We start from the raw sequence: 18,536 nt of genomic DNA, 5'->3' as shown, positions 1-18,536 counted from the left end.
AGAGTGAAGCATGCCCATTATGACTTCTTTTTAAATAACACAGAAGGATCTGCTGTAAGTCACTTCCAGTAGAACAGACCTGAGTCCCATTTCACAGACATTAACATAACTGGTTCTTGGAATAGAAATGCTGTGGTTATATTGTAAGGGTTTGAGCAAGTCCTTGGATAGTCCTCTAGGATGGGGGGGGGGGGGAGGGATAGTTTAGCTTAATTTCTGATATTGAAACTGTATTCACTTTGAAGTTTCTCATTTTGCATAGTTGTTTCTTACACATTTTTCTTTTCATCTTTTTTTAAAAATCATAAACTGTGGAGCTTTGCTACGCTTTACCCAGCTGTCTGTTTCCCAGGGTGGGTGCTCTGTGGACATGGCTGCATTCCCAGCATGTCATGGAGCAAATATTTGTGACACATTCTTAAAGGAGGCTCAGAGTAAACACAGGCCCTGTACAAACATTTGAAACACAGAGAAGCAGATATGCACGAGTCTCCTTTGATGCTTGGCGCAGTTCCTTGCATGTGGTAGAAGCTAAATAATGTATAAATGTGAAATGACTGCTGAATAAGGAAGATATTTGATTACGTCTTTTACTTTACTCTTTATCTCTGTTTTATGCCCATGGAGGCATGAGTCTCCAAGGCGGAATGTCTGGAATGATGGAGTTATTTATACAGACCTTCAGCTTCTCCTGTGGCTCCAACACTTGGGCAAAGTTGCCTCACCTCAAGTTTGCTCACCTGTAACATGGGGATAACAATAGTACCTACCTCTCAGAGCTATTGTGTGAACACGTGCTAAGCACTACGTAGGTTTTAGTTATTATCAGTAGTTTCCTCATCGTCATCTCCTCGGATTAAGAAAAAATAATGCATTCCTGGGGTATTTTCAGTTATACAGTAAATGCTTAGTAACTGGTTGGTTTCGTGCCCTGTTGCCTTCCTTCCATTACTTACTAAATGTTTATTGGCCTTATTTCTTTTGGTTAATTGTCCATTTAAATAGAAAACGAGGTATTGTGAATCCTACTGCACTAACATAATCAGATCTTCCATGTTTTGTGTGTGTGATCATATTTAACAGGACTTGCAAGCTAGTTAGGGGCCCCCTCTCTCAGTCACAATTCCTTCAGCCCGTTTCATTTCAATGCCCTTTCCAGTCATATTCGTAACCTGTGTCTATGTGATGCTAGAAGTTCACATAGTTCTTACAGTTGGGAGACTTTGGACAAGGCACTTCTCTAAGTTTCAGTGTCTCTCTTGGCAAAAGTGGGAACTGTACCTCCGTCCTAAGGTCATTCTGAGAACGAAAGAGGACCCTCAGAATAACGCTATCTGAAATGTATTGAGCCTTTACTCTGACCACGCACAGCTCTAAGTCTTGAACTGATCTGAAGAGCTTAGTGCAGGGCCCAGCATTCTGTGAGGGTTAGCCGAGATTGCTGTTGTTACTGCAAGCAGAAGAGGGGGTGTGGCCAGCCTGTGGGAGGGGTGAGCTCTAGCTAAGGAGTCTGATGGTCATGGTGGGGCTGGTGATGGGATCTGAATCCTATCAGTGTGGCTCCAAAAGTCCATGATCTTATGCCTCACATGACCACTGCCTCTCACCACAGGGCTCTGCCCACCCGTGTTCTAAACTCCCTTTGCTGCTCATGGAACCTGCCTTTTGTCTCCTTTCGGGGGATCTTCCCTTGGAATGCGTGCCCCATATTGTGTGCAAGTTGAAATCCATCTCTTCTCCCAGGGCTCTCAGCTTCTCCTGGTTGCCTTGCTTGGGATTCCCATGGCACTTGTACAGGGGAACTTGCGAGCAGGAAGCTCTTTAGACATCACTGTGTCCCTCCCTCTCTGTTCCAGAACCTGCCATTTCATTTGCACGTTAAGCATTTTGGGGACCAATGACTGAATATCTTGTCATCCAGGGCTCACCTCCTGCCCGTGGCTTGTAGGAGGACAGGAGCGTGGACCCCACCCTCCTCACCTAGTCACTGTCCAGGAGACATGCCCAGTGGTCCCTCACTTTGGGAGCTGTCAGCCCAGCCTCTGTCTATCCCATGAGACAGGTCCCCTTCAGAAGAGAGTGTGCTGGGCAGTGTGCAGGAAGCTTCAGGCCTCGGACTCTGTAAAGGCCAGGGGAGCCCATTGGAAGAGCCGCACACGCACACATGGCCCTAAGTTTGAACAAACGCTCTTGGAGACCTGGACTCGTGCATCACTGGGCTCGCTGTGGGCCAGGTCGGAAAGTGCTAGCGGGGGAGGAAAAGGCCTCAGGTGAGCTGATGCGCTGGCACCTTCAGAGCCACATCCAATGAATGCAAATTCTGCTTTTCCTAATTATACTTTTTTGGGGCCACTTTGTTGCAGCACCTCTTTTTGCTCCGCTCAACTCCACATCCTCCACGTCTTCCATCCCTGAGGTGTGTTGCGTGGTTACAAGAGAAGGGAAGGGTCTTTGGGTGGAGGATCTCTGCGCAGCGCTCGGCAGGGCTCTCTGAATCCTTGTCTCCACTTCATGGTGCAGACTCTTCCCTCGGCAGCTGGAGGTCATACTCCAACCCCGTGGGCAGCCTGCCCCCTGCACTGTGTGAGGCCATTAGTAGAAATGAACACTTAAATCCAGGCATTTAGACTGTAATCCTGCTAAATAATTTGTTTCCTGTTTTATATTGTTTGCCTCTGAGAGGGGGTGGGAAAAATCCAGAAATGTTTTCCAGTGCATTTCCTTCCTTCCACCCCCAATCCTGCTAAAGATACAGCATGCAGACTTCATGGTGGCGGTAGGCTTATTCCCGATGCTAAATTCTTATGTGCCCAGTTCCTTTCCCGTAGGAATGGCATCCTATACTTTTTATCACTACAGTGCTAGCAAATGCTGGCCAAAGTGCCAAATAAATGTATTGATCACTTGCTGATTTCGTACCCTGCTTTTGAACTCCGCAGGGAATGTGGTCAAGAAATTCTGGCCTACTTGGGAAGACCTCCACCTTCTCTTTCTTGCCACCGTTCCATTTTTTTATCTGCTGAACTCTAGCTCCGTCCTCACAACTGCAATTGCTCATTTGGTGGTTGCCAAATACTTTCATTCTGCTAAAGGAAGTGTGTGTGTGTGTGTGTGTGTGTGTGTGTAAGTGTGTATGTGTGTCACCAATCCCTCTTTAGACACCTGATGCTTTTGAGAATTAATTGCATGAATGTTTCTCCCTGATGGTTCCCTTATCCAGTTCTTCTTTCTTTCCTGGTCTTTTCTCTCTCCTCTATCTACCCCTTCTTTTTCTTCTGGCCCACTAATTTGGCTCCAGATTTTGTCCTCAACCTATTCCCATCTTGTCTTGTTGCTTTTTCTTGTTGACTTCGTTCATTCCTTTAGTTTCCACTTTTACTTCTGTTATAAATGATGTGCCGAATATAAATCCAGTGCTGTTTTTCTCCTCTGTGCCAGGCCTGAATTTCCATCTGCCTATAGGACATCCGCACTTAAATGACCCACATTTGATCCCAAATCCCAAATCCCCACTATTATTTTACCTACCCCCAATCTCCTTTCTCTTCTCAACTATCGCATTTCAGGCAGTTAAAACCCCATTCTTTCCAGCCAGTGTGGTTCAGTGGTTGAGCATCGACCCATGAACCAAGAGGTCACTGGTTCAATTCTCAGTCAGGGCACATGCAGGCTCGATCCCCGGTGGGAGGGCGTGCAGGAGGCAGCTAATCAATGTTTCTCTCTCATCGATGTTTCTCTCTCTATCTCTCTCCCTTCCTCTCTCTCTAAAATCAATAAAAACATATTTTTTATAAAACACAACATTCTTTTCAATAGAAATACAAAGTAAGTGATCATTATTGATATCTCTCTTTCTTCCACCTTGCTTACTATATCTGTCAAAAATTTTCCCCAAGAAAACATTTCTTACATTTGCTTCACTGCCGCTGCCAGCACCCAGCCGGGCCCCAGCATTTGCCGAGTATCATGGTAACAGACCTCTCAGCCTCTCCTCTTCCTCCTGCCTCCCGACTCCTGTTCTCTTCACTGGTGACCTGGCTAAGGTGGGCCCATCACCGCCCATCTCCCAAACGAACGTGGCCCTTCCTGCCTGGTGAGTGAATCGTGCGCCCTTCTTGCTGTTCTCAACCTTATGTCCCGTGACTCCCAACCCCCTCCCTCTGTCTCCTTCCACAGTTAGTGGATTGACTCCCCCAGTCATTGAGCGCCTTCTACCCACCATGCACTGGGGCTATGGCAATGAACAGAGGTCCCTCCCACTCCTCATGGGGCTGGAGTTTTCCTGAGCAAGTGAGCTCACTGCTTCTCAGCCTCCTTGCTGTCCGCTGCCTCTCACCCCCGCTGTTAAAAGTCCAGCTCGTCTTACCTCCTCCCAGAGCTGGCCTCGACTTCTTCAGCCCACAGTGGTGAATCCCTTTTCAGAATTCCTGTTGTTCTTGCTTATTCTCTGAATTTTTTCATGTATATTAGTTATAATTGCTAACTGGATTATAATATCCTTGTGGTCCACTGGTTTTTGTTTGTAGTGCTAACTATGCCCAATGTTGTGTGTGTGTGTCATTGTTGTAGTAGTATGCATAATAGCTGCTACTAATCTGCAGTTATAGGTAATGAGGCTATAATTAGGGTAATACCGTGAACCAGGCATGGCATGCAGTGCTTTCTGTGCGTTTTCTTTTTTTTTTTTTTTTTTAAATATATTTTATTGATTTTTTACAGAGAGGAAGGGAGAGAGATAGAGAGTTAGAAACATTGATGAGAGAGAAACATCGATCAGGTGCCTCCTGCACATCCCCCACTGGGGAAGTGCCTGCAACCCAGGTACATGCCCTTGACCGGAATCGAACCTGGGACCTTTCAGTCCGCAGGCCGACGCTCTATCCGCTGAGCCAAACCGGCTTTGGCATCTGTGCGTTTTCTTATCTAACGAGTGAGTATTTATTACAGGCCTAATTGACTAAAGCCATCGACTCCGTGCTCACCAGCTGTGGGTCTCAGGGAAGTCACTTCCGCTCCGACTCAGTTTCCTCTCCAGCAGTACTGGGAGCTGGATGTCTGCTTTTCCAGGTTCTTTCCAGTTCCAAGCCTCGGATCGATTCAATTCCAGTCCACTCGTCTCTAGGGAATCCTTACTGTGTACTCTGCACAGATGTATTGCTTAGGAAATATAAACCAAGTATGGCACAGTCCCTGCCCGCAACGTTGTCACCATCCTTTGTAAATAACAGGAAGCCAGGGATGCCTGGGGGGAGAGAACAAGAAACCAGTTACATCACTAGGAAAAAGCGGGGAGGTCTCTGGGAGTCGATTCTAATGAGAAGCTTCCTGAAGGAGAGATTTCCGTCCAGTTGAAAGGAGGCAGTCGACCGAGTGGGAGTGCAGAGGCACCTCTTGGCAGAGCTGGTGGGCACAGCTCTTGAGCGGTGAGCCAGACCGGCTGTGTTTAAGGCCAGCCGGCCAGACATTTTGCCGTGAGCTAAATTTAAAGGGTGACTATACTGATGTGGCTGCTACACACAACCGGAGAATCTCGACTGCATCCGAAAGGGATGTGGCGCTCCTGGGGATGAAACTTTTGGATATTTGAGATACATCCTCAGATTAAAACCATTTCTTTTGGCATCTGCACAGGCTCAGCCCCAGGGGAACATCTGTCCCAGAATGACACATCTGGGTTCCTGACACAATGCCTCACATTGACAACTGGCTAATACTGGTGTTTTGTAGTAATACATATTTATTTATGACTCTCCTCATTTCAAAATGGAACTGGAGGGGTTTGCAAATATGTTCACAGGGACAAGATAAAAATACAAGAGGTAAAACATGAGGAGATAAAAGTAGAAATAATAGGGTGAGGCAAAGGAGAGGTGCGAATTCCCAAAGGCTCTGAATACTTTTTTTTTAAAAATATATTTTATTGATTTTTTACAGAGAGAAAGGGAGAGAGATAGAGAGTTAGAAACGTCGATGAGAGAGAAACATCGATCAGCCGCCTCCTGCACATCTCCTACTGGGGATGTGCGTGCAACCCAGGTACATGCCCTTGACCGGAATCGAACCCGGGACCTTTCAGTCCGCAGGCCGACGCTCCATCCACTAAGTCAAACCGGTTTCGGCGGCTCTGAATACTTTTACCAGAGGTGGGCTGCACAGCTGGGGCTCGGCATCTGAGCAACTAATGCATTTTGTCCTAAAGAAAAGTGGTGGGTTTTTTCATTTTCTTATAATAAATATTTTATTTTAGAACTATTTTTGATTTACAGGATTACTCTGCAGAGGTAGTATAGAGAATTCCTGAATACCCTATGCCCAGTTCCCCTATTAGTAACATCTTATATTAGTATGGCACATATAACACTATTAATGAACAATATCGAAACAACATTAAGTAAAGTTCATAGTTTATTCAGCTTTCTCTTATTACCTAATGTCCCTTTTCTTTTAAAATTGTTTTTAAATTTTTCAATTGCCATTGACACACAATATTATAGTAGTTTCAGCTGTACAATATAGTGAGTAGGCATTTATATCACTTACGAAATGATTCCCCCAATAAGTCTAGTACTCATCTGAAACCATGCATATTATATTATTACTAGAGGCCTGGTGCACAAAAAATTGTGCACTTGGGGTGAGGGGGGAGTCCCTCAGCCCGGCCTGTGCCCTCTTGCAGTCTGGGACCCCTTGGGGGTTGACCACCTGCTGGCTTGGGCCTGCTCCCTGGGGGATTGGGCCTAAGATGGCAATCAGACATCCCTCTGGCAGCCCAGAAGCCCTCGGGGATGTCCACTTGCCAGCGGGGAGCAGACCTAAGCTGCAGTCAGACATCCTTAGCGCTGCTGAGGAGGCAGGAGAGGCTACCACCACCACCACTGTACTGTTAGCCATCAGCCTGGCTTGTGGCTGAGCAGAGGTCCTCCATGTGAGAGCTCACTGATCAACAGAGGGAAGCTCCTGCATTGAGCGTCTACCCCCTGGTGGTCAGTGTGTGTCATAGTGACCAGTCATTCCCAGTCTTTCTGCTGTTAGGGTCAGTTTGCATATTACCCTTTTACTATATAGGATAGAGGCCTGGTGAACGGGTGGGGGCCAGCTGGTTTGCCTTGAAGGGTGTCCCGGATCAGGGTGGGGGTCCCACTTGGGTGCCTGGCCAGCCTGAGTGAGGGGCTGATGGCTGTTTGCAGCTGGTCACACCCCCTTCAGGGTGAGGGTCCCCACTGGGGTGCCTGGCCAGCCTGGATGAGGGGATGATGGCTGTTTTCAGGCTGGCCACACCCCCTTCAGGGTGGGGGGTCCCCACTGGGGTGCCTGGCCAGTCTGGGTGAGGGGCCGAGGGCCGTTTTCAGGCTGGCCAGTGACTGAAGCTCCCAGCCTCTCCTTTCTGTCTTAATTTTTATTCTGGGATTTATTTACCTTCTGTAATTGAAACATTGTTGCCGTCACTGGCGCTCCCAGCTCTGAGGCCGCAGCCGGCTGAAAGCAGGTATCTGGGGTTTGTTTAGCTTCTATAATTGAAACATTGTTGCTTTCGGGCTCAGAGCCGGGCCGCGGCAGGCCGGGAACCTTGGCTTCCTCCATCACTGGAGCAAGCAAGCCTCCTGCTTGCTTCAGCTGCGTGGCTGCCGGCCGCCATCTTTGTTGGCAGTTAATTTGCATATTGCCCTGATTAGCCAATGGGAAGCATAGCGGAAGTACGGTTAATTACCCTTTTTGTCTTTTATTAGATAGGATATTATTGACTATATTTCCTAAGCTGTACTTCACATCCCTGTGACTATTTTTGTAACTGGTAATTACTTCTTAGCCTATTTGTTTATTTATTTTGCAGATTTCCCATGTAAGTGAAATCATATGTTATGTGTCTTTCTCTGTCTTATTTATTTCACTTAGTATAATACCCTCTAGACCATCGGTTCTCAACCTGTGGGTCGCGACCCCTTTGGGGGTCGAATGACCCTTTCACAGGGGTCCCCTAAGACCATTGGAAAACACATATATAATTACATATTGTTTTTGTGATTAATCTCTATGCTTTAATTATGTTCAATTTGTAACAATGACTGCATTCTGCATATCAGATATTTACATTACAATTCATAACAGTAGCAAAATTACAGTTACGAAGTAGCAACGAAAATAATTTTATCTTTGTGGGGTCACCACAACATGAGGAACTGTATTAAAGGGTCGTGGCATTAGGAAGGTTTGAGAACCACTGCTCTAGACTCATCCATGTTGTTGGACATGGCAACATTTTATTCTTTTTTATGGCCCAGTAACATTCCATTGTATATATGTACCACTTTTTCTTTATCCCCTCATCTATCGATGGACACTTAGGTTGTTTCCACAGCTTGGCTACTGTAGATAAAACTGCAGTGAACATAGGGGTGCACGTATCTTTCCGAAGTAGTGTTCTGTATTTCTTTGGATAAATACCCAGAAGTGGCCTCATCATGCCTTTTTCTTTCCATCCTTAGTTATAGGACTTCTGCTCAGCTGGTCTTCAGGTGGGTCTCAGTGATGGTTGTTCCATCATTTAGTTGTAATTTTGATGTGGTTGTGGGAGGAAGGGTACATAGCATTTACCTACTCTTCCATCTTGACTGGAATACATTTTTTATTTTGTGTGTGGTTTTACTTATTTTTATTTTTTATTATTAAGTTTATCAGAGTAATATTGGTTAATAACATTATATAATTTTCAGGTGTACGAGATTATAATTTGATATTTGTGTGCTCAACGCCCAAAGTCTAGTTTCCTTCTGTTCCCCTATATCTGACCCCCTTTACTCACTTGGCCCTTCCCCTTCCCTCTCCCTCCTCTGGTCACCACCATTCTGTTGTCTGTATCTATGAGTTTGTTTTTATTTATTTTGTGAGTTCTTATTTTACTGTTTATTTTATTTTTAAATTATTTTTATTGTTTAAAGTGTCACAGATGTCCCCCTCTTTTCCCCATTGACCCCTCCTCCTCCCCACTCCCATCCCTCCCCAGGCCTTCACCCGCTATTGTCTGAGTCCATGGGTTATGCATATGTGCATAGAAGTTCTTTGATTGATCTCTTCCCTCCCACCCCTCCTTCCCCTTATTTTACTTTTTGTTTCATATTCCACCTATGAATAAAATCATAGGTGGTTTTTTTTGTCCTTTTCTGTCTGATTTATTTCACTTAGCATAATCTTGAGAGAATTATGCAAAGTTTTCATTTTTAATACAATAATGCAGCATCCTGAAGATTCCAAGCTTTATTCAGAGACTTGTTCTTGCTGATGAAAGAGATTGTGCACACTGATAATGCTGGGTTATTTCCTTTATGTCGGCTGTTGCTGCAATGAAGTCATTAAAAACAGAAGCTGAAAGCAGAACACGGCCCAGGCTTTCTGGCCGAGTTTCCATGCCTGCGTTGCAGAGGACCTGTGGTTTTACTTAAGGAAACCCCAGCTCTGAGATGGAAGAGAATTGCCTCCCTTTAGAAAACATAACTATCTTTTTTTAAAAATCCTCACTTGAGGTTATTGTTTCCATTGCTTTTTAGAGAGAGTGCATGGGAGGGGGGAGAGAGGAACATCGATGTGAGAGAGACACATCAATTGGTTGTCAGGGATCAAACCTGCAATCCAGTGACGTGCCCTTGACTGGGAATTGAACCCGCGACCCTTTGGTACGAGGGCTGACACTGTAACCACTGGGAAACACCGGCCCAGGCCATAACTGTTGTTTTTTAATTCTCTTTAGAGAAGGTTCCTGTCTCTGTCTCCCCCCCGCCCCCCTGCCCCACACACCTCCCCCAAACACACTTTTTTTAGTTTGTGCCATCAGAGAGAGGGCACTCTGCCCCGACCCACTGGGCATTCATGTGTGAGAACAGAGGAGCAGAGAGTGAAGGCCTGGGTGTGTGCATTTATATGTGAGAACAGGGGAGCAGAGGGCGAAGGCCCGGGTGTGTGCATTTATATGTGAGAATCGGGGAGCAGAGGGCGAAGGCCCGGGTGTGAGCATTTATATGTGAGAACAGGGGAGCAGAGGGCGAAGGCCCGGGTGTGTGCATTTATATGTGAGAACAGGGGAGCAGAGGGCGAAGGCCTGGGCGTGTGCATTTATGTGTGAGAACAGGGGAGCAGAGGGCGAAGGCCTGGGCGTGTGCATTTATGTGTGAGAATAGGGGAGCAGAGGGCGAAGGCCCCGGTGTGTGACCGGCTTTGCTTCTGTTGACAGTGTGAAGCAGCACGAGCGCTACGGCCAGCTGACCCTGGTCAACTCCACCGCGGCCGACACCGGCGAGTTCAGCTGCTGGGGGCAGCTCTGCACCGGCTACATCTGCACGAAGGACGTGACCAAAACCGGCTCCACCTACATCTTTTTTACAGGTAAAAGGTTTGCTGCCTCAGTGGACTCTTCCAGTGACTGGACTTGCCCAGGGTAACGGTTCCACTGTGTGCTGAATATCCATAATGACAGTCAGAGCCCCTGCTGTCTGTCAGGCCCTGGGCTCAATGCTTTCCATCCATTAGTTCAGGTAAGTCTCTCACCAGCCCTTCAGGGTGAGTACTAACATCATTTCCACTTCTTTTTCCCAGCGGAAAAGTTGAGGCTTAGAGATTAAGTAAGTCCTTAAGGTCACACTACAAGGAATGCCTGTTATCAGAATTTGAACCCAGGACAGTCTGACTCCAGAGTTTGTACCTACATTGTCCAATATGGTAGCCACTGGACACCTGGGGCTATTTACATTTAAGTGGGAATTAAAAGTAAACAAAATTTAAAACTCGGTTTCTCCGTGGCCCTTACATGTTTCAAGGGCTCCATTGCCACGTGTGGCGGCCGGTGGCTGTCCTAGTCGACACGTGACAGAGAACAGCTCCATCATTGCAGAAGGCCCGGCTGTGGACTTTGAGTCACGTGCTCTCATATCTGTGATGGTCTTTCCGGAACCTCCGCAGTCCTAGGAGGCCTGGCCAAAGGCCTCCTTGTATTTGTTCTCGTGGGTGCTGAGAGCTGAGGGTTGAGGGGCTGGGTTCCCAGAGGTGGTGGTCCTTGAGTCTCCAGCCCCAGTCCCTGAGCCTGAGCGAGGTGCCTGAGAAGGCGCAGGTCAGAATGAACTCTCCTCCCCTGTAGTGCTAGGTATGGCTTTGCCGGTGGAATTGCACTCAGAGAAAAGGCATTGCAGAGGAGGTTGCAGCCCCCTCCCTCTTGGAGGGGGGGATGGCGTTCTCCAGGGCCCAGTGGTCAGGGCTTTCAGGGCCTGACAGAGGCCACCCCCTGGTGAAGTCAGACTTCTTCCCTTTTTTAAAAAATTGATTTCAGAGAGGAAGGAAGAGGGAGAGAGAGATAGAAACATCAGTGAGGATCATTGATCGACTGCCTCCTGCCCGCCCCACACTGGGGATCGAGCCTGCAACCCGGGCTTGTGCCCTGACCAGGAATCGAACCGTGACCTCCTAGTTCATAGGTGGACGCTCAACCACTGAGCCATGCTGGCTGGGCCAGAATTCTTTCTTAGTGTCGTAGGCAGGCACTTTCAGGAGATTTGTCCACTTCCTGAATCCATCTGCCTTTCAGACCTTCGTGATTTAGGCCTATGACTCAAATGACCTGATGCCCTGGCCATTAATGAGTGCTTCAACAAAACCTCACATATAACCCCTTCCCGTGCAGAGAGCGCCTCTCTGGCCAGCGCCTCTCACGGCCCTGGAGGCCCGCGGATCTCATTTCACTTCCAAATGCCCCCGGGAACTGAGTAGAAACTGGTTTGTTATCTCTGTCTGAGAAATAATGACGCTGACGCTGAGACTCAGAGGGCGAGGTGACCTGCTCAGTGCTTCATGGCTCACAGCGGCAGAGTAGAGTCCAGCCCTGCTTTTCTGACCCAGGATCCAGTGTTCTTACTGCCCTGGCCCGTTTTGAAGACCAGGTGATGGACTGATGGGCAGACAGACAGGCACTAGCTAGCATAACTGGTGTTGTTAGGAGAACTGCTCGCAGTTGTTCACAGGTAATCCCTTCTGATCCTCATTCTGGAATGTGCTACGCAGAAGGCCCACGTGCCTTAGTGTTTTACCGCCCTGGGAAGCCACAGTGGAAAAGGCAGCTGGGACTAATCAGGGCCTGTTATTTGGATGAGGACTGATAGCCTATTTCAAATGACAGAATGAAGACTTTTCTGTCACAGTTAGCCCTGTTGTGTCTTCCCAAAACATTGGTTTTCGAACTGAAGACCTCCCTTGAGCAAAATGTCCTATTAGGGTCCTGGGCTCTCTCTGAGTTTTAGAGGCAGGTCTTCTCCCTCAATTCAGGGAAGCCCCTTTGTGAATCAAAGGAACACCCCCAAACTAATTTTTATTTCAACATAAATATTATGTTGAGCATCGACCTATAAACCAGGAGGTCACAGTTCGATTCCTGGTCAGGGCACATGCCCAGCTTGTGGGCTCAATCCCCTGTAGGGAGGCGTGCAGGAGGCAGCCAATCAATGATTCTCTCTCATCATTGATGTTTCTCTCTCTCTCTCTCCCCGTCTCCCTTCCTCTCTGAAATCAATCAAGTGTGTGTGTGTGTGTGGGGGGCGGGGGGGGGGTGACCAATGTGTTGTAGCATTTTCTCATTCCTCAACACAAGTGAAGAGTCCAGTTGGATTTTTAGTATAGGGTTTAGCAGTTTGTCTTCTCAGGCCTGGGTGAGTCTGCAAAACCAGGATGGGCTGTGATGAGAGCTGAGTGTTCTGCTGCTGGCGCTGGCTCCCTTCAGAACATATGCTTCCCCTCTGCCCACACAGAGAAACGTCTGGCATTCATTCTGTTCGCGTGTTCCCTGGAGCTCGATTGCAAACACTGTGAAGCTTCCTTTTGATTGTTGGTAATTTGTGCAATTTTTGTGTGAATTTGTGCGACTGTCACATATTATATTTAATCTTATCCAGGAGGCACTCATGCGTTTTTTTCCCCCCTCTCTAACTTTTTATTGAAGTATAACAAAGAAAAGTACACACATCATAGCTATACAGCTCAAATAAATTACCCTCAAGTCACACAGAACTGCCACCAGATCAAGAAGGAGAACATGACTGACAATAGGCCTTTCTCGTGGCAAAGGGCTTGGGCTGCGGTCTTCACATGCAGTAAAACCACATTAAGGGGCATTTTATGGAGTTGTAATCATTTGGATTTTAGCTTATAGCCTACGAACTAATTATTTTGGAAATCTAAATTTTCATGTGTTTAGTTTTCTTAAAGTAATTTTTTTTTTTATCTGCTCAAGTAGATGCAAACATATTTGCAAGGGGCATATGTCATCTACAATTCTTTGAACTTTAACATACTTTTTTGGGTAGATGGAATGTACTGATTATAAGTGAAAATTTTTTTCTGTTTGTTAAAGCAACCGGTGTGGTCACTTCTTTTCAAAGCATGTCCAAGTAAGACCACATTTTTGTGTTGTGGAATTCTGATTGTTATCATACTGGCTTTGCTCACTGGTTCAGTTTTCTCTACAAAACCTTAAAACAGAAGGTGCTTCTAAACCTTACAGTCATAAACACCTTCACTGTTTTGGCCAAAAAGATATCTTGAGTTCTGTCCACTCTGGATTCTTCTCTTTACAATTGGGAATGACATATCCAAGGCCACGCAGATTTGCTCTTTGTGAACACAGGACTGTTAGGTGCCCCTTGCCTGAGCCTGAAAGCCAGTTTCTCATGAAGTGGCATGAGCCACCCAGGCTGACATAAAGCCTAGAAAAGACAGGGACTCTCTGAGCCACGGCGTACTCTTCCTTGACCTCAGCCAGAGCCAGGGAGAAGGACCTCCATGTTAGTTAAGTTGCACCCATTGCAAAGAAGTCTTGGCTCATGAAGACATGTGATGATATATCCAGAAATTCTGTCCCTGACCTAACACATCACATGGACTGTCGCACAGAGAAGGGTAGTGGAGGAGAGAGCCAAGAATAATTGGTTGTTTCAGGAGCATTGCAGGAAAAACATGGGAAACAATTGAACAAGTGTTGGGGTGTAATTAAGTTAAATGACGTCTCTTAATTACGATAATATCCTCTCATAGTATAGAAAACAAAAGATTTAATGTGCCATGCGGAAAACAAACAAAAAATAAACCTCAACTCGGATTCCTCTGTACTAAGGAAAGGCGGGCATACCAGTCCTCATTTCTGTAAGAAAAATGCCATTTTCTCCTCATTTCTATAAGATAAAAATGGCATTTTCTTCTCAATTCTGTAAGATAAAAATGCCATTTTTTTGTGCTTAAAACTTCAGAGGGAACAGGGGTATAAGAAACTGGCTGGAGGTCCCCAGCCCTGAGGCAGCCAAGCTGAGCTCAGAGCCTGAGGTTAGCGGTAGCAGGTTCCTCATCTGTCTCTTCTCCATTCCCTCTCCGTGGGCCTTGGCAGGAATGAGGTGCACTGGGCTGGATTCTCGGGGGAGCTCTGCTGTGCTGGGATCCGCCTGCAACAGTACTTCCTGAGCAGGTCATGCGGCTAATTTCTCCAGAGACACAGTGGATTGTTTCCAGGTCTTAAGGCTGCTCTGGTCGTATGGACGTCAGTCTCCTCCCCTGCTTCCTCAGGGAGTAACCCATGGGCCTGAGTTGGGCTTGAACTAAGACCTATTTTATTTCCCTTAAGGAGATGGGAAATAATAGCATACTTCTTCAGAAAGGGGAAAATTATTTAAAAATAGCTTTTCTACTCATAAGGACTCAGTATTCTGAGTATATTGTCAGTCTCCTCTCATTTTTGTGCCCTGGAGTCGCGAATCCATAAAGTGTTCTTTACCTTGTTCCTCCAGAACAAGTAAGCCCGTGTCTTTTGCTTTGCAGAGAAAGGAGAACTCTTTGTACCTTCTCCCAGTTACTTTGATGTTGTCTACCTGAACCCGGACAGACAGGCTGTGGTTCCTTGTCGAGTGACCGTCCTGTCAGCCAAAGTCACACTCCACAGGGAGTTCCCGGCCAAGGAAATCCCGGCCAATGGAACAGACATTATTTATGACATGAAGAGAGGCTTTGTATACCTGCAACCTCATTCTGACCACCAGGGGGTGGTCTACTGCAAGGCGGAGGCCGGGGGCAAGTCCCAGATCTCTGTCAAGTATCAACTCCTCTACGCAGAAGGTAAGGGTGTTTCCTACCAGTGCCTAGATTTCAGTGGCTTCCAGCTGGTCAGTAGCAGGCACTGCTGTTCCTGAGTGTGGATGGAAATTAGGAGGCACAGAATGCTGTTCTTAATGGCTCCTTTATTGCACCACTCTTTCTAGAATGTTCTACTAGTGCTTCCTTGTCTGTGACCATGACCTTCAGATGAACCCCTGGCGGGTTAGCCTCCTCCCCTAATCACAAGGGAAATGGCTGGGCCTGGGGAGTTCTGGGTGCTGACCCCATTCGGACCACCAAGGTAGAGAAAGAGGAGGCTTCGAAGAATCCGAAAGTGGTGGGGTGGAGGCGGCCTGGTGCTCACTGGGCGAGGCGGAAATGTGACCCATCCGTCCAAAGAAAAGAGTGTGCCTGTAGGTTTGTCTTCAGTGTTGCACTCATGAATTCCATCTCACTTTCCCTGTCTCCTGCTTAATGCCAGTTCCCAGCGGCCCTCCATCCACAACCATCCTGGCATCTTCAAACAGAGTGAACAGTGGGGACGACATCAGTGTCCTCTGCACTGTCCTCGGGGAGCCTGACGTCGAGGTGGAGTTCAGGTGGATCTACCCAGGCCAGAAGGTAAGACCTTACCCTCACTCAGCCAGTTGTTCAAGTTTAGGTTTGTCTCTCTCTCCCCCACCTGCCACTGATAAAAACCTTAACGTACGAGGTGCAAGAAATGTGTGGGACTAAGGGAGGTGCCAGGGCTTGCTGGTTGTCCTCTGAGACAGCGGTCGCCAACCTTTCGGACCTCACGGACCACCAGTTGGCGACCGCTGTTCTAAGATGTTTCAGTATATTTACAAATGGCTTTTTTTAATAGAAAAGGTGACTGGGTCCCATCAGGCAATTCACTCAGTGTACCCTCTTCGTATGTGATTTATCTTCATAATTCTTTTTAAATATATTTTTTTTATCAATTTTTGAGGAGAGGGAAAGAGAGATAGAAACATCAATGATGAGAATCATTGATTGGCTGCCTCCTGCACAACCCACATGGGGGATCGAGCCCATTCAATCTGGCCAGGAATTGAACCGTGACCTCCTGGTTCATAGGTTGATGCCCAACCACTGAGCCATGCCAGCTGGGCTGATCTTCATAATCCTTAAATAAGAAGGAACAGGGGCTTGAAAGGGACAGGAGGGGCCTCCCTCTTTCTCCACCCCAACCTCAACCTTCAGTCTGAATTCTGAGTCCATTAGAGGCCAATCTAACCTCCTTCTGGTGCCTTTCTGTCTGGCACACAAGCTGTGCCCATGGCGAGGAGCTCTGAGTGGACAGGCCCCGTCCAAAAGGTGCTGTGAGGCCAGAGATCTTTTTAAAATAGATTTCCCATAAAAGCAACTCCAGCTTATTATTTAGCCTCTGTGCGTGCTCTGTTCACTAATAGAAACAGCTCTGCTACCAACATGGAACGATCCCTTTGTTGCCAGAAGAGATTTGGCCTCTTGAGATGTACTCAGTAGCCAATACTCTTCTGGCTCTATGGGCTGTGATTGGTGGAAAATAACTCTCCCTGGAGAATGGTATTTTCCGGCCTCTGGTACCTTACTTGCTTTTACACAGTTGTCACAATTAGAAAACATGAATGGTTTTCAATAGAGATTTCCTTTGCATTGCTAATTATTATTTTACGAGCAGAAGGGGGATTAACGGAGTTACACTGTATTACAGTTGTTAAGCTAATCCAGAAAATACTACGTTCTTATCACTGGATTTGGATGAAGCCTCTCAAAGGTGACCGCCTGACTTTCTGGAATAGGGAGTTACGTCATTTAGGGCGTCACATTATCCATCCCTGGTAGAACTTTTCTCCCACATTTGACTTATCATCCTTCTCTTTCTTCCAAATCTGAACAATTGGGAGCTTTTATTCACTTGCATGGGGCGTGCTCTGGGCTCTTTGTGACCAGAAATTCTGTAAATAAGAACCAGTGAGTGAGAAGGTGAACGTGGGCAATGTAGAGAAGTGTGGAAAATTTTTTCTACGTCTTTTTGAGTAACACCAGGTGTACCTCCTTGGAGTTCCAAAAGAATCAATCTCATATTCAGTAGAAATTTACTAAAGAGCCCAGCTGGCATGGTTGAGTGTCCATCTATGAAACAGGAAGTCATGGTTCGATTCCCGGTCAGGGCACATGCCCTGGTTGTGGGCTCAATCCCCAGAATGGGGTGTGCAGGAGGCAGCTGATCCATGAGTCTCTCTCATCATTGATGTTTCTACGTATCTCTCCCTTTTTCCCCTCCTTTCTGAAATAAATGCAATGTATTTTTTAAAAATTTACTAAAGAAAAGGGCAGAGAGAGTCGAACAGCGTAATGACATCCCAGACTGTGCTTTGGAAAACATGCCGCTGAAAAGGATTACACAGTGCGGAAGCACCCATGGGCCTCGCAGACCGGTATTTTCTGAGCATGGCTCCGTGTTGAGTGGCTGGGGCCTGTTTATAGCCGCGTGTCCTCCTTGCTTCATCCCTGCGGGTGTCGTTACACAGGATGAAAGGCCCGTGACGATCCAGGACACCTGGAGGCTGGTCCACAGGGGCCTGGGCCACACCACCAGGCTCTCCCAGAGCGTCCTGACGGTGGAAGACTTTGAGACCATTGACGCGGGATATTACATTTGCACGGCCCAGAATCTCCAAGGACAGACCACAGTCGCTACCGCTGTTGAGTTTTCCTGACTTGGAAAACGAAGTGCAACGGACTGACAGGAGGCCCACGTGCGCACACCACCAGCTAGGGCGTCCTGTGACTCGTGCTTTGCCAGAGGCTGATGTCCAGCGCCAAACCCCAGTCCCGCCTCGTGGGTAAGACCCAGACATCCAAACACACAGGAAGTCGCCCGGTCTAAGAATAGACGTGTTAACTCCTCGGACAGAAAGCATGTCTTCTGATTGCTTACCTACGTATATGCGCTTCTGGATTTTATACTTAGAGAGCATATATGTGAACAACTTTATATAATCATCTCTATTAAATGATCAACTTTTTGTAAAATAAATTTAAAACTGGCCTAAGTGCTTGTGTTTTAGGTTGGCAGAAGGACTCGTTGATAGTGATGTTTGGGTTAACCTTAATTTCCATTTGATTTTAATCGCAATACATGAGCATCTAAAAATGTAGTAACTATATATGAACTATGATATGAAAGTATCCAAAAAAAATCATAGAAACTTGCTTTTTATTAAAAAAAAAAAAAAGGCTGCACTCAGAAGTAACTAGTTCTAGATTAGTACATTCAGAAAGGTTTACAGCATGTGTGTTTAAAAGTTTAATTTTCAATATAAAATAGGTATGCAGATCAAGGAAAATTCAACTTCATTTAGACCAAAAAAAATCTTTAGACCATAGTTTTCTTACCTTAAAGAGCGGAAATTGTTAAA

At 46.6% G+C, this 18,536-nt stretch overlaps 1 protein-coding gene across 1 annotated transcript in view; it reads left to right on the top strand.

The window, feature by feature from the left end:
- The window catches only part of PDGFRL (platelet derived growth factor receptor like), a 41,864-nt gene extending 23,698 nt beyond the window's left edge, over positions 1-18,166 (top strand). The window contains exons 3-6 of the mRNA XM_081084731.1: positions 10,223-10,374; positions 14,836-15,129; positions 15,590-15,729; positions 17,646-18,166. Of these exons, the coding sequence (XP_080940857.1) occupies positions 10,223-10,374; positions 14,836-15,129; positions 15,590-15,729; positions 17,646-17,834 (775 nt within the window). The 3' untranslated portion in view covers positions 17,835-18,166. The remainder of the gene's footprint in view (positions 1-10,222; positions 10,375-14,835; positions 15,130-15,589; positions 15,730-17,645) is intronic.
- Positions 18,167-18,536: the final 370 nt, after the last annotated feature.

Source organism: Myotis nattereri (assembly GCF_964212035.1).
Source record: "Myotis nattereri genome assembly, chromosome: 2".
NCBI classification, from domain to species: Eukaryota; Metazoa; Chordata; class Mammalia; order Chiroptera; family Vespertilionidae; genus Myotis; species Myotis nattereri.
This window is presented reverse-complemented; position numbering and strand designations above follow the sequence as displayed.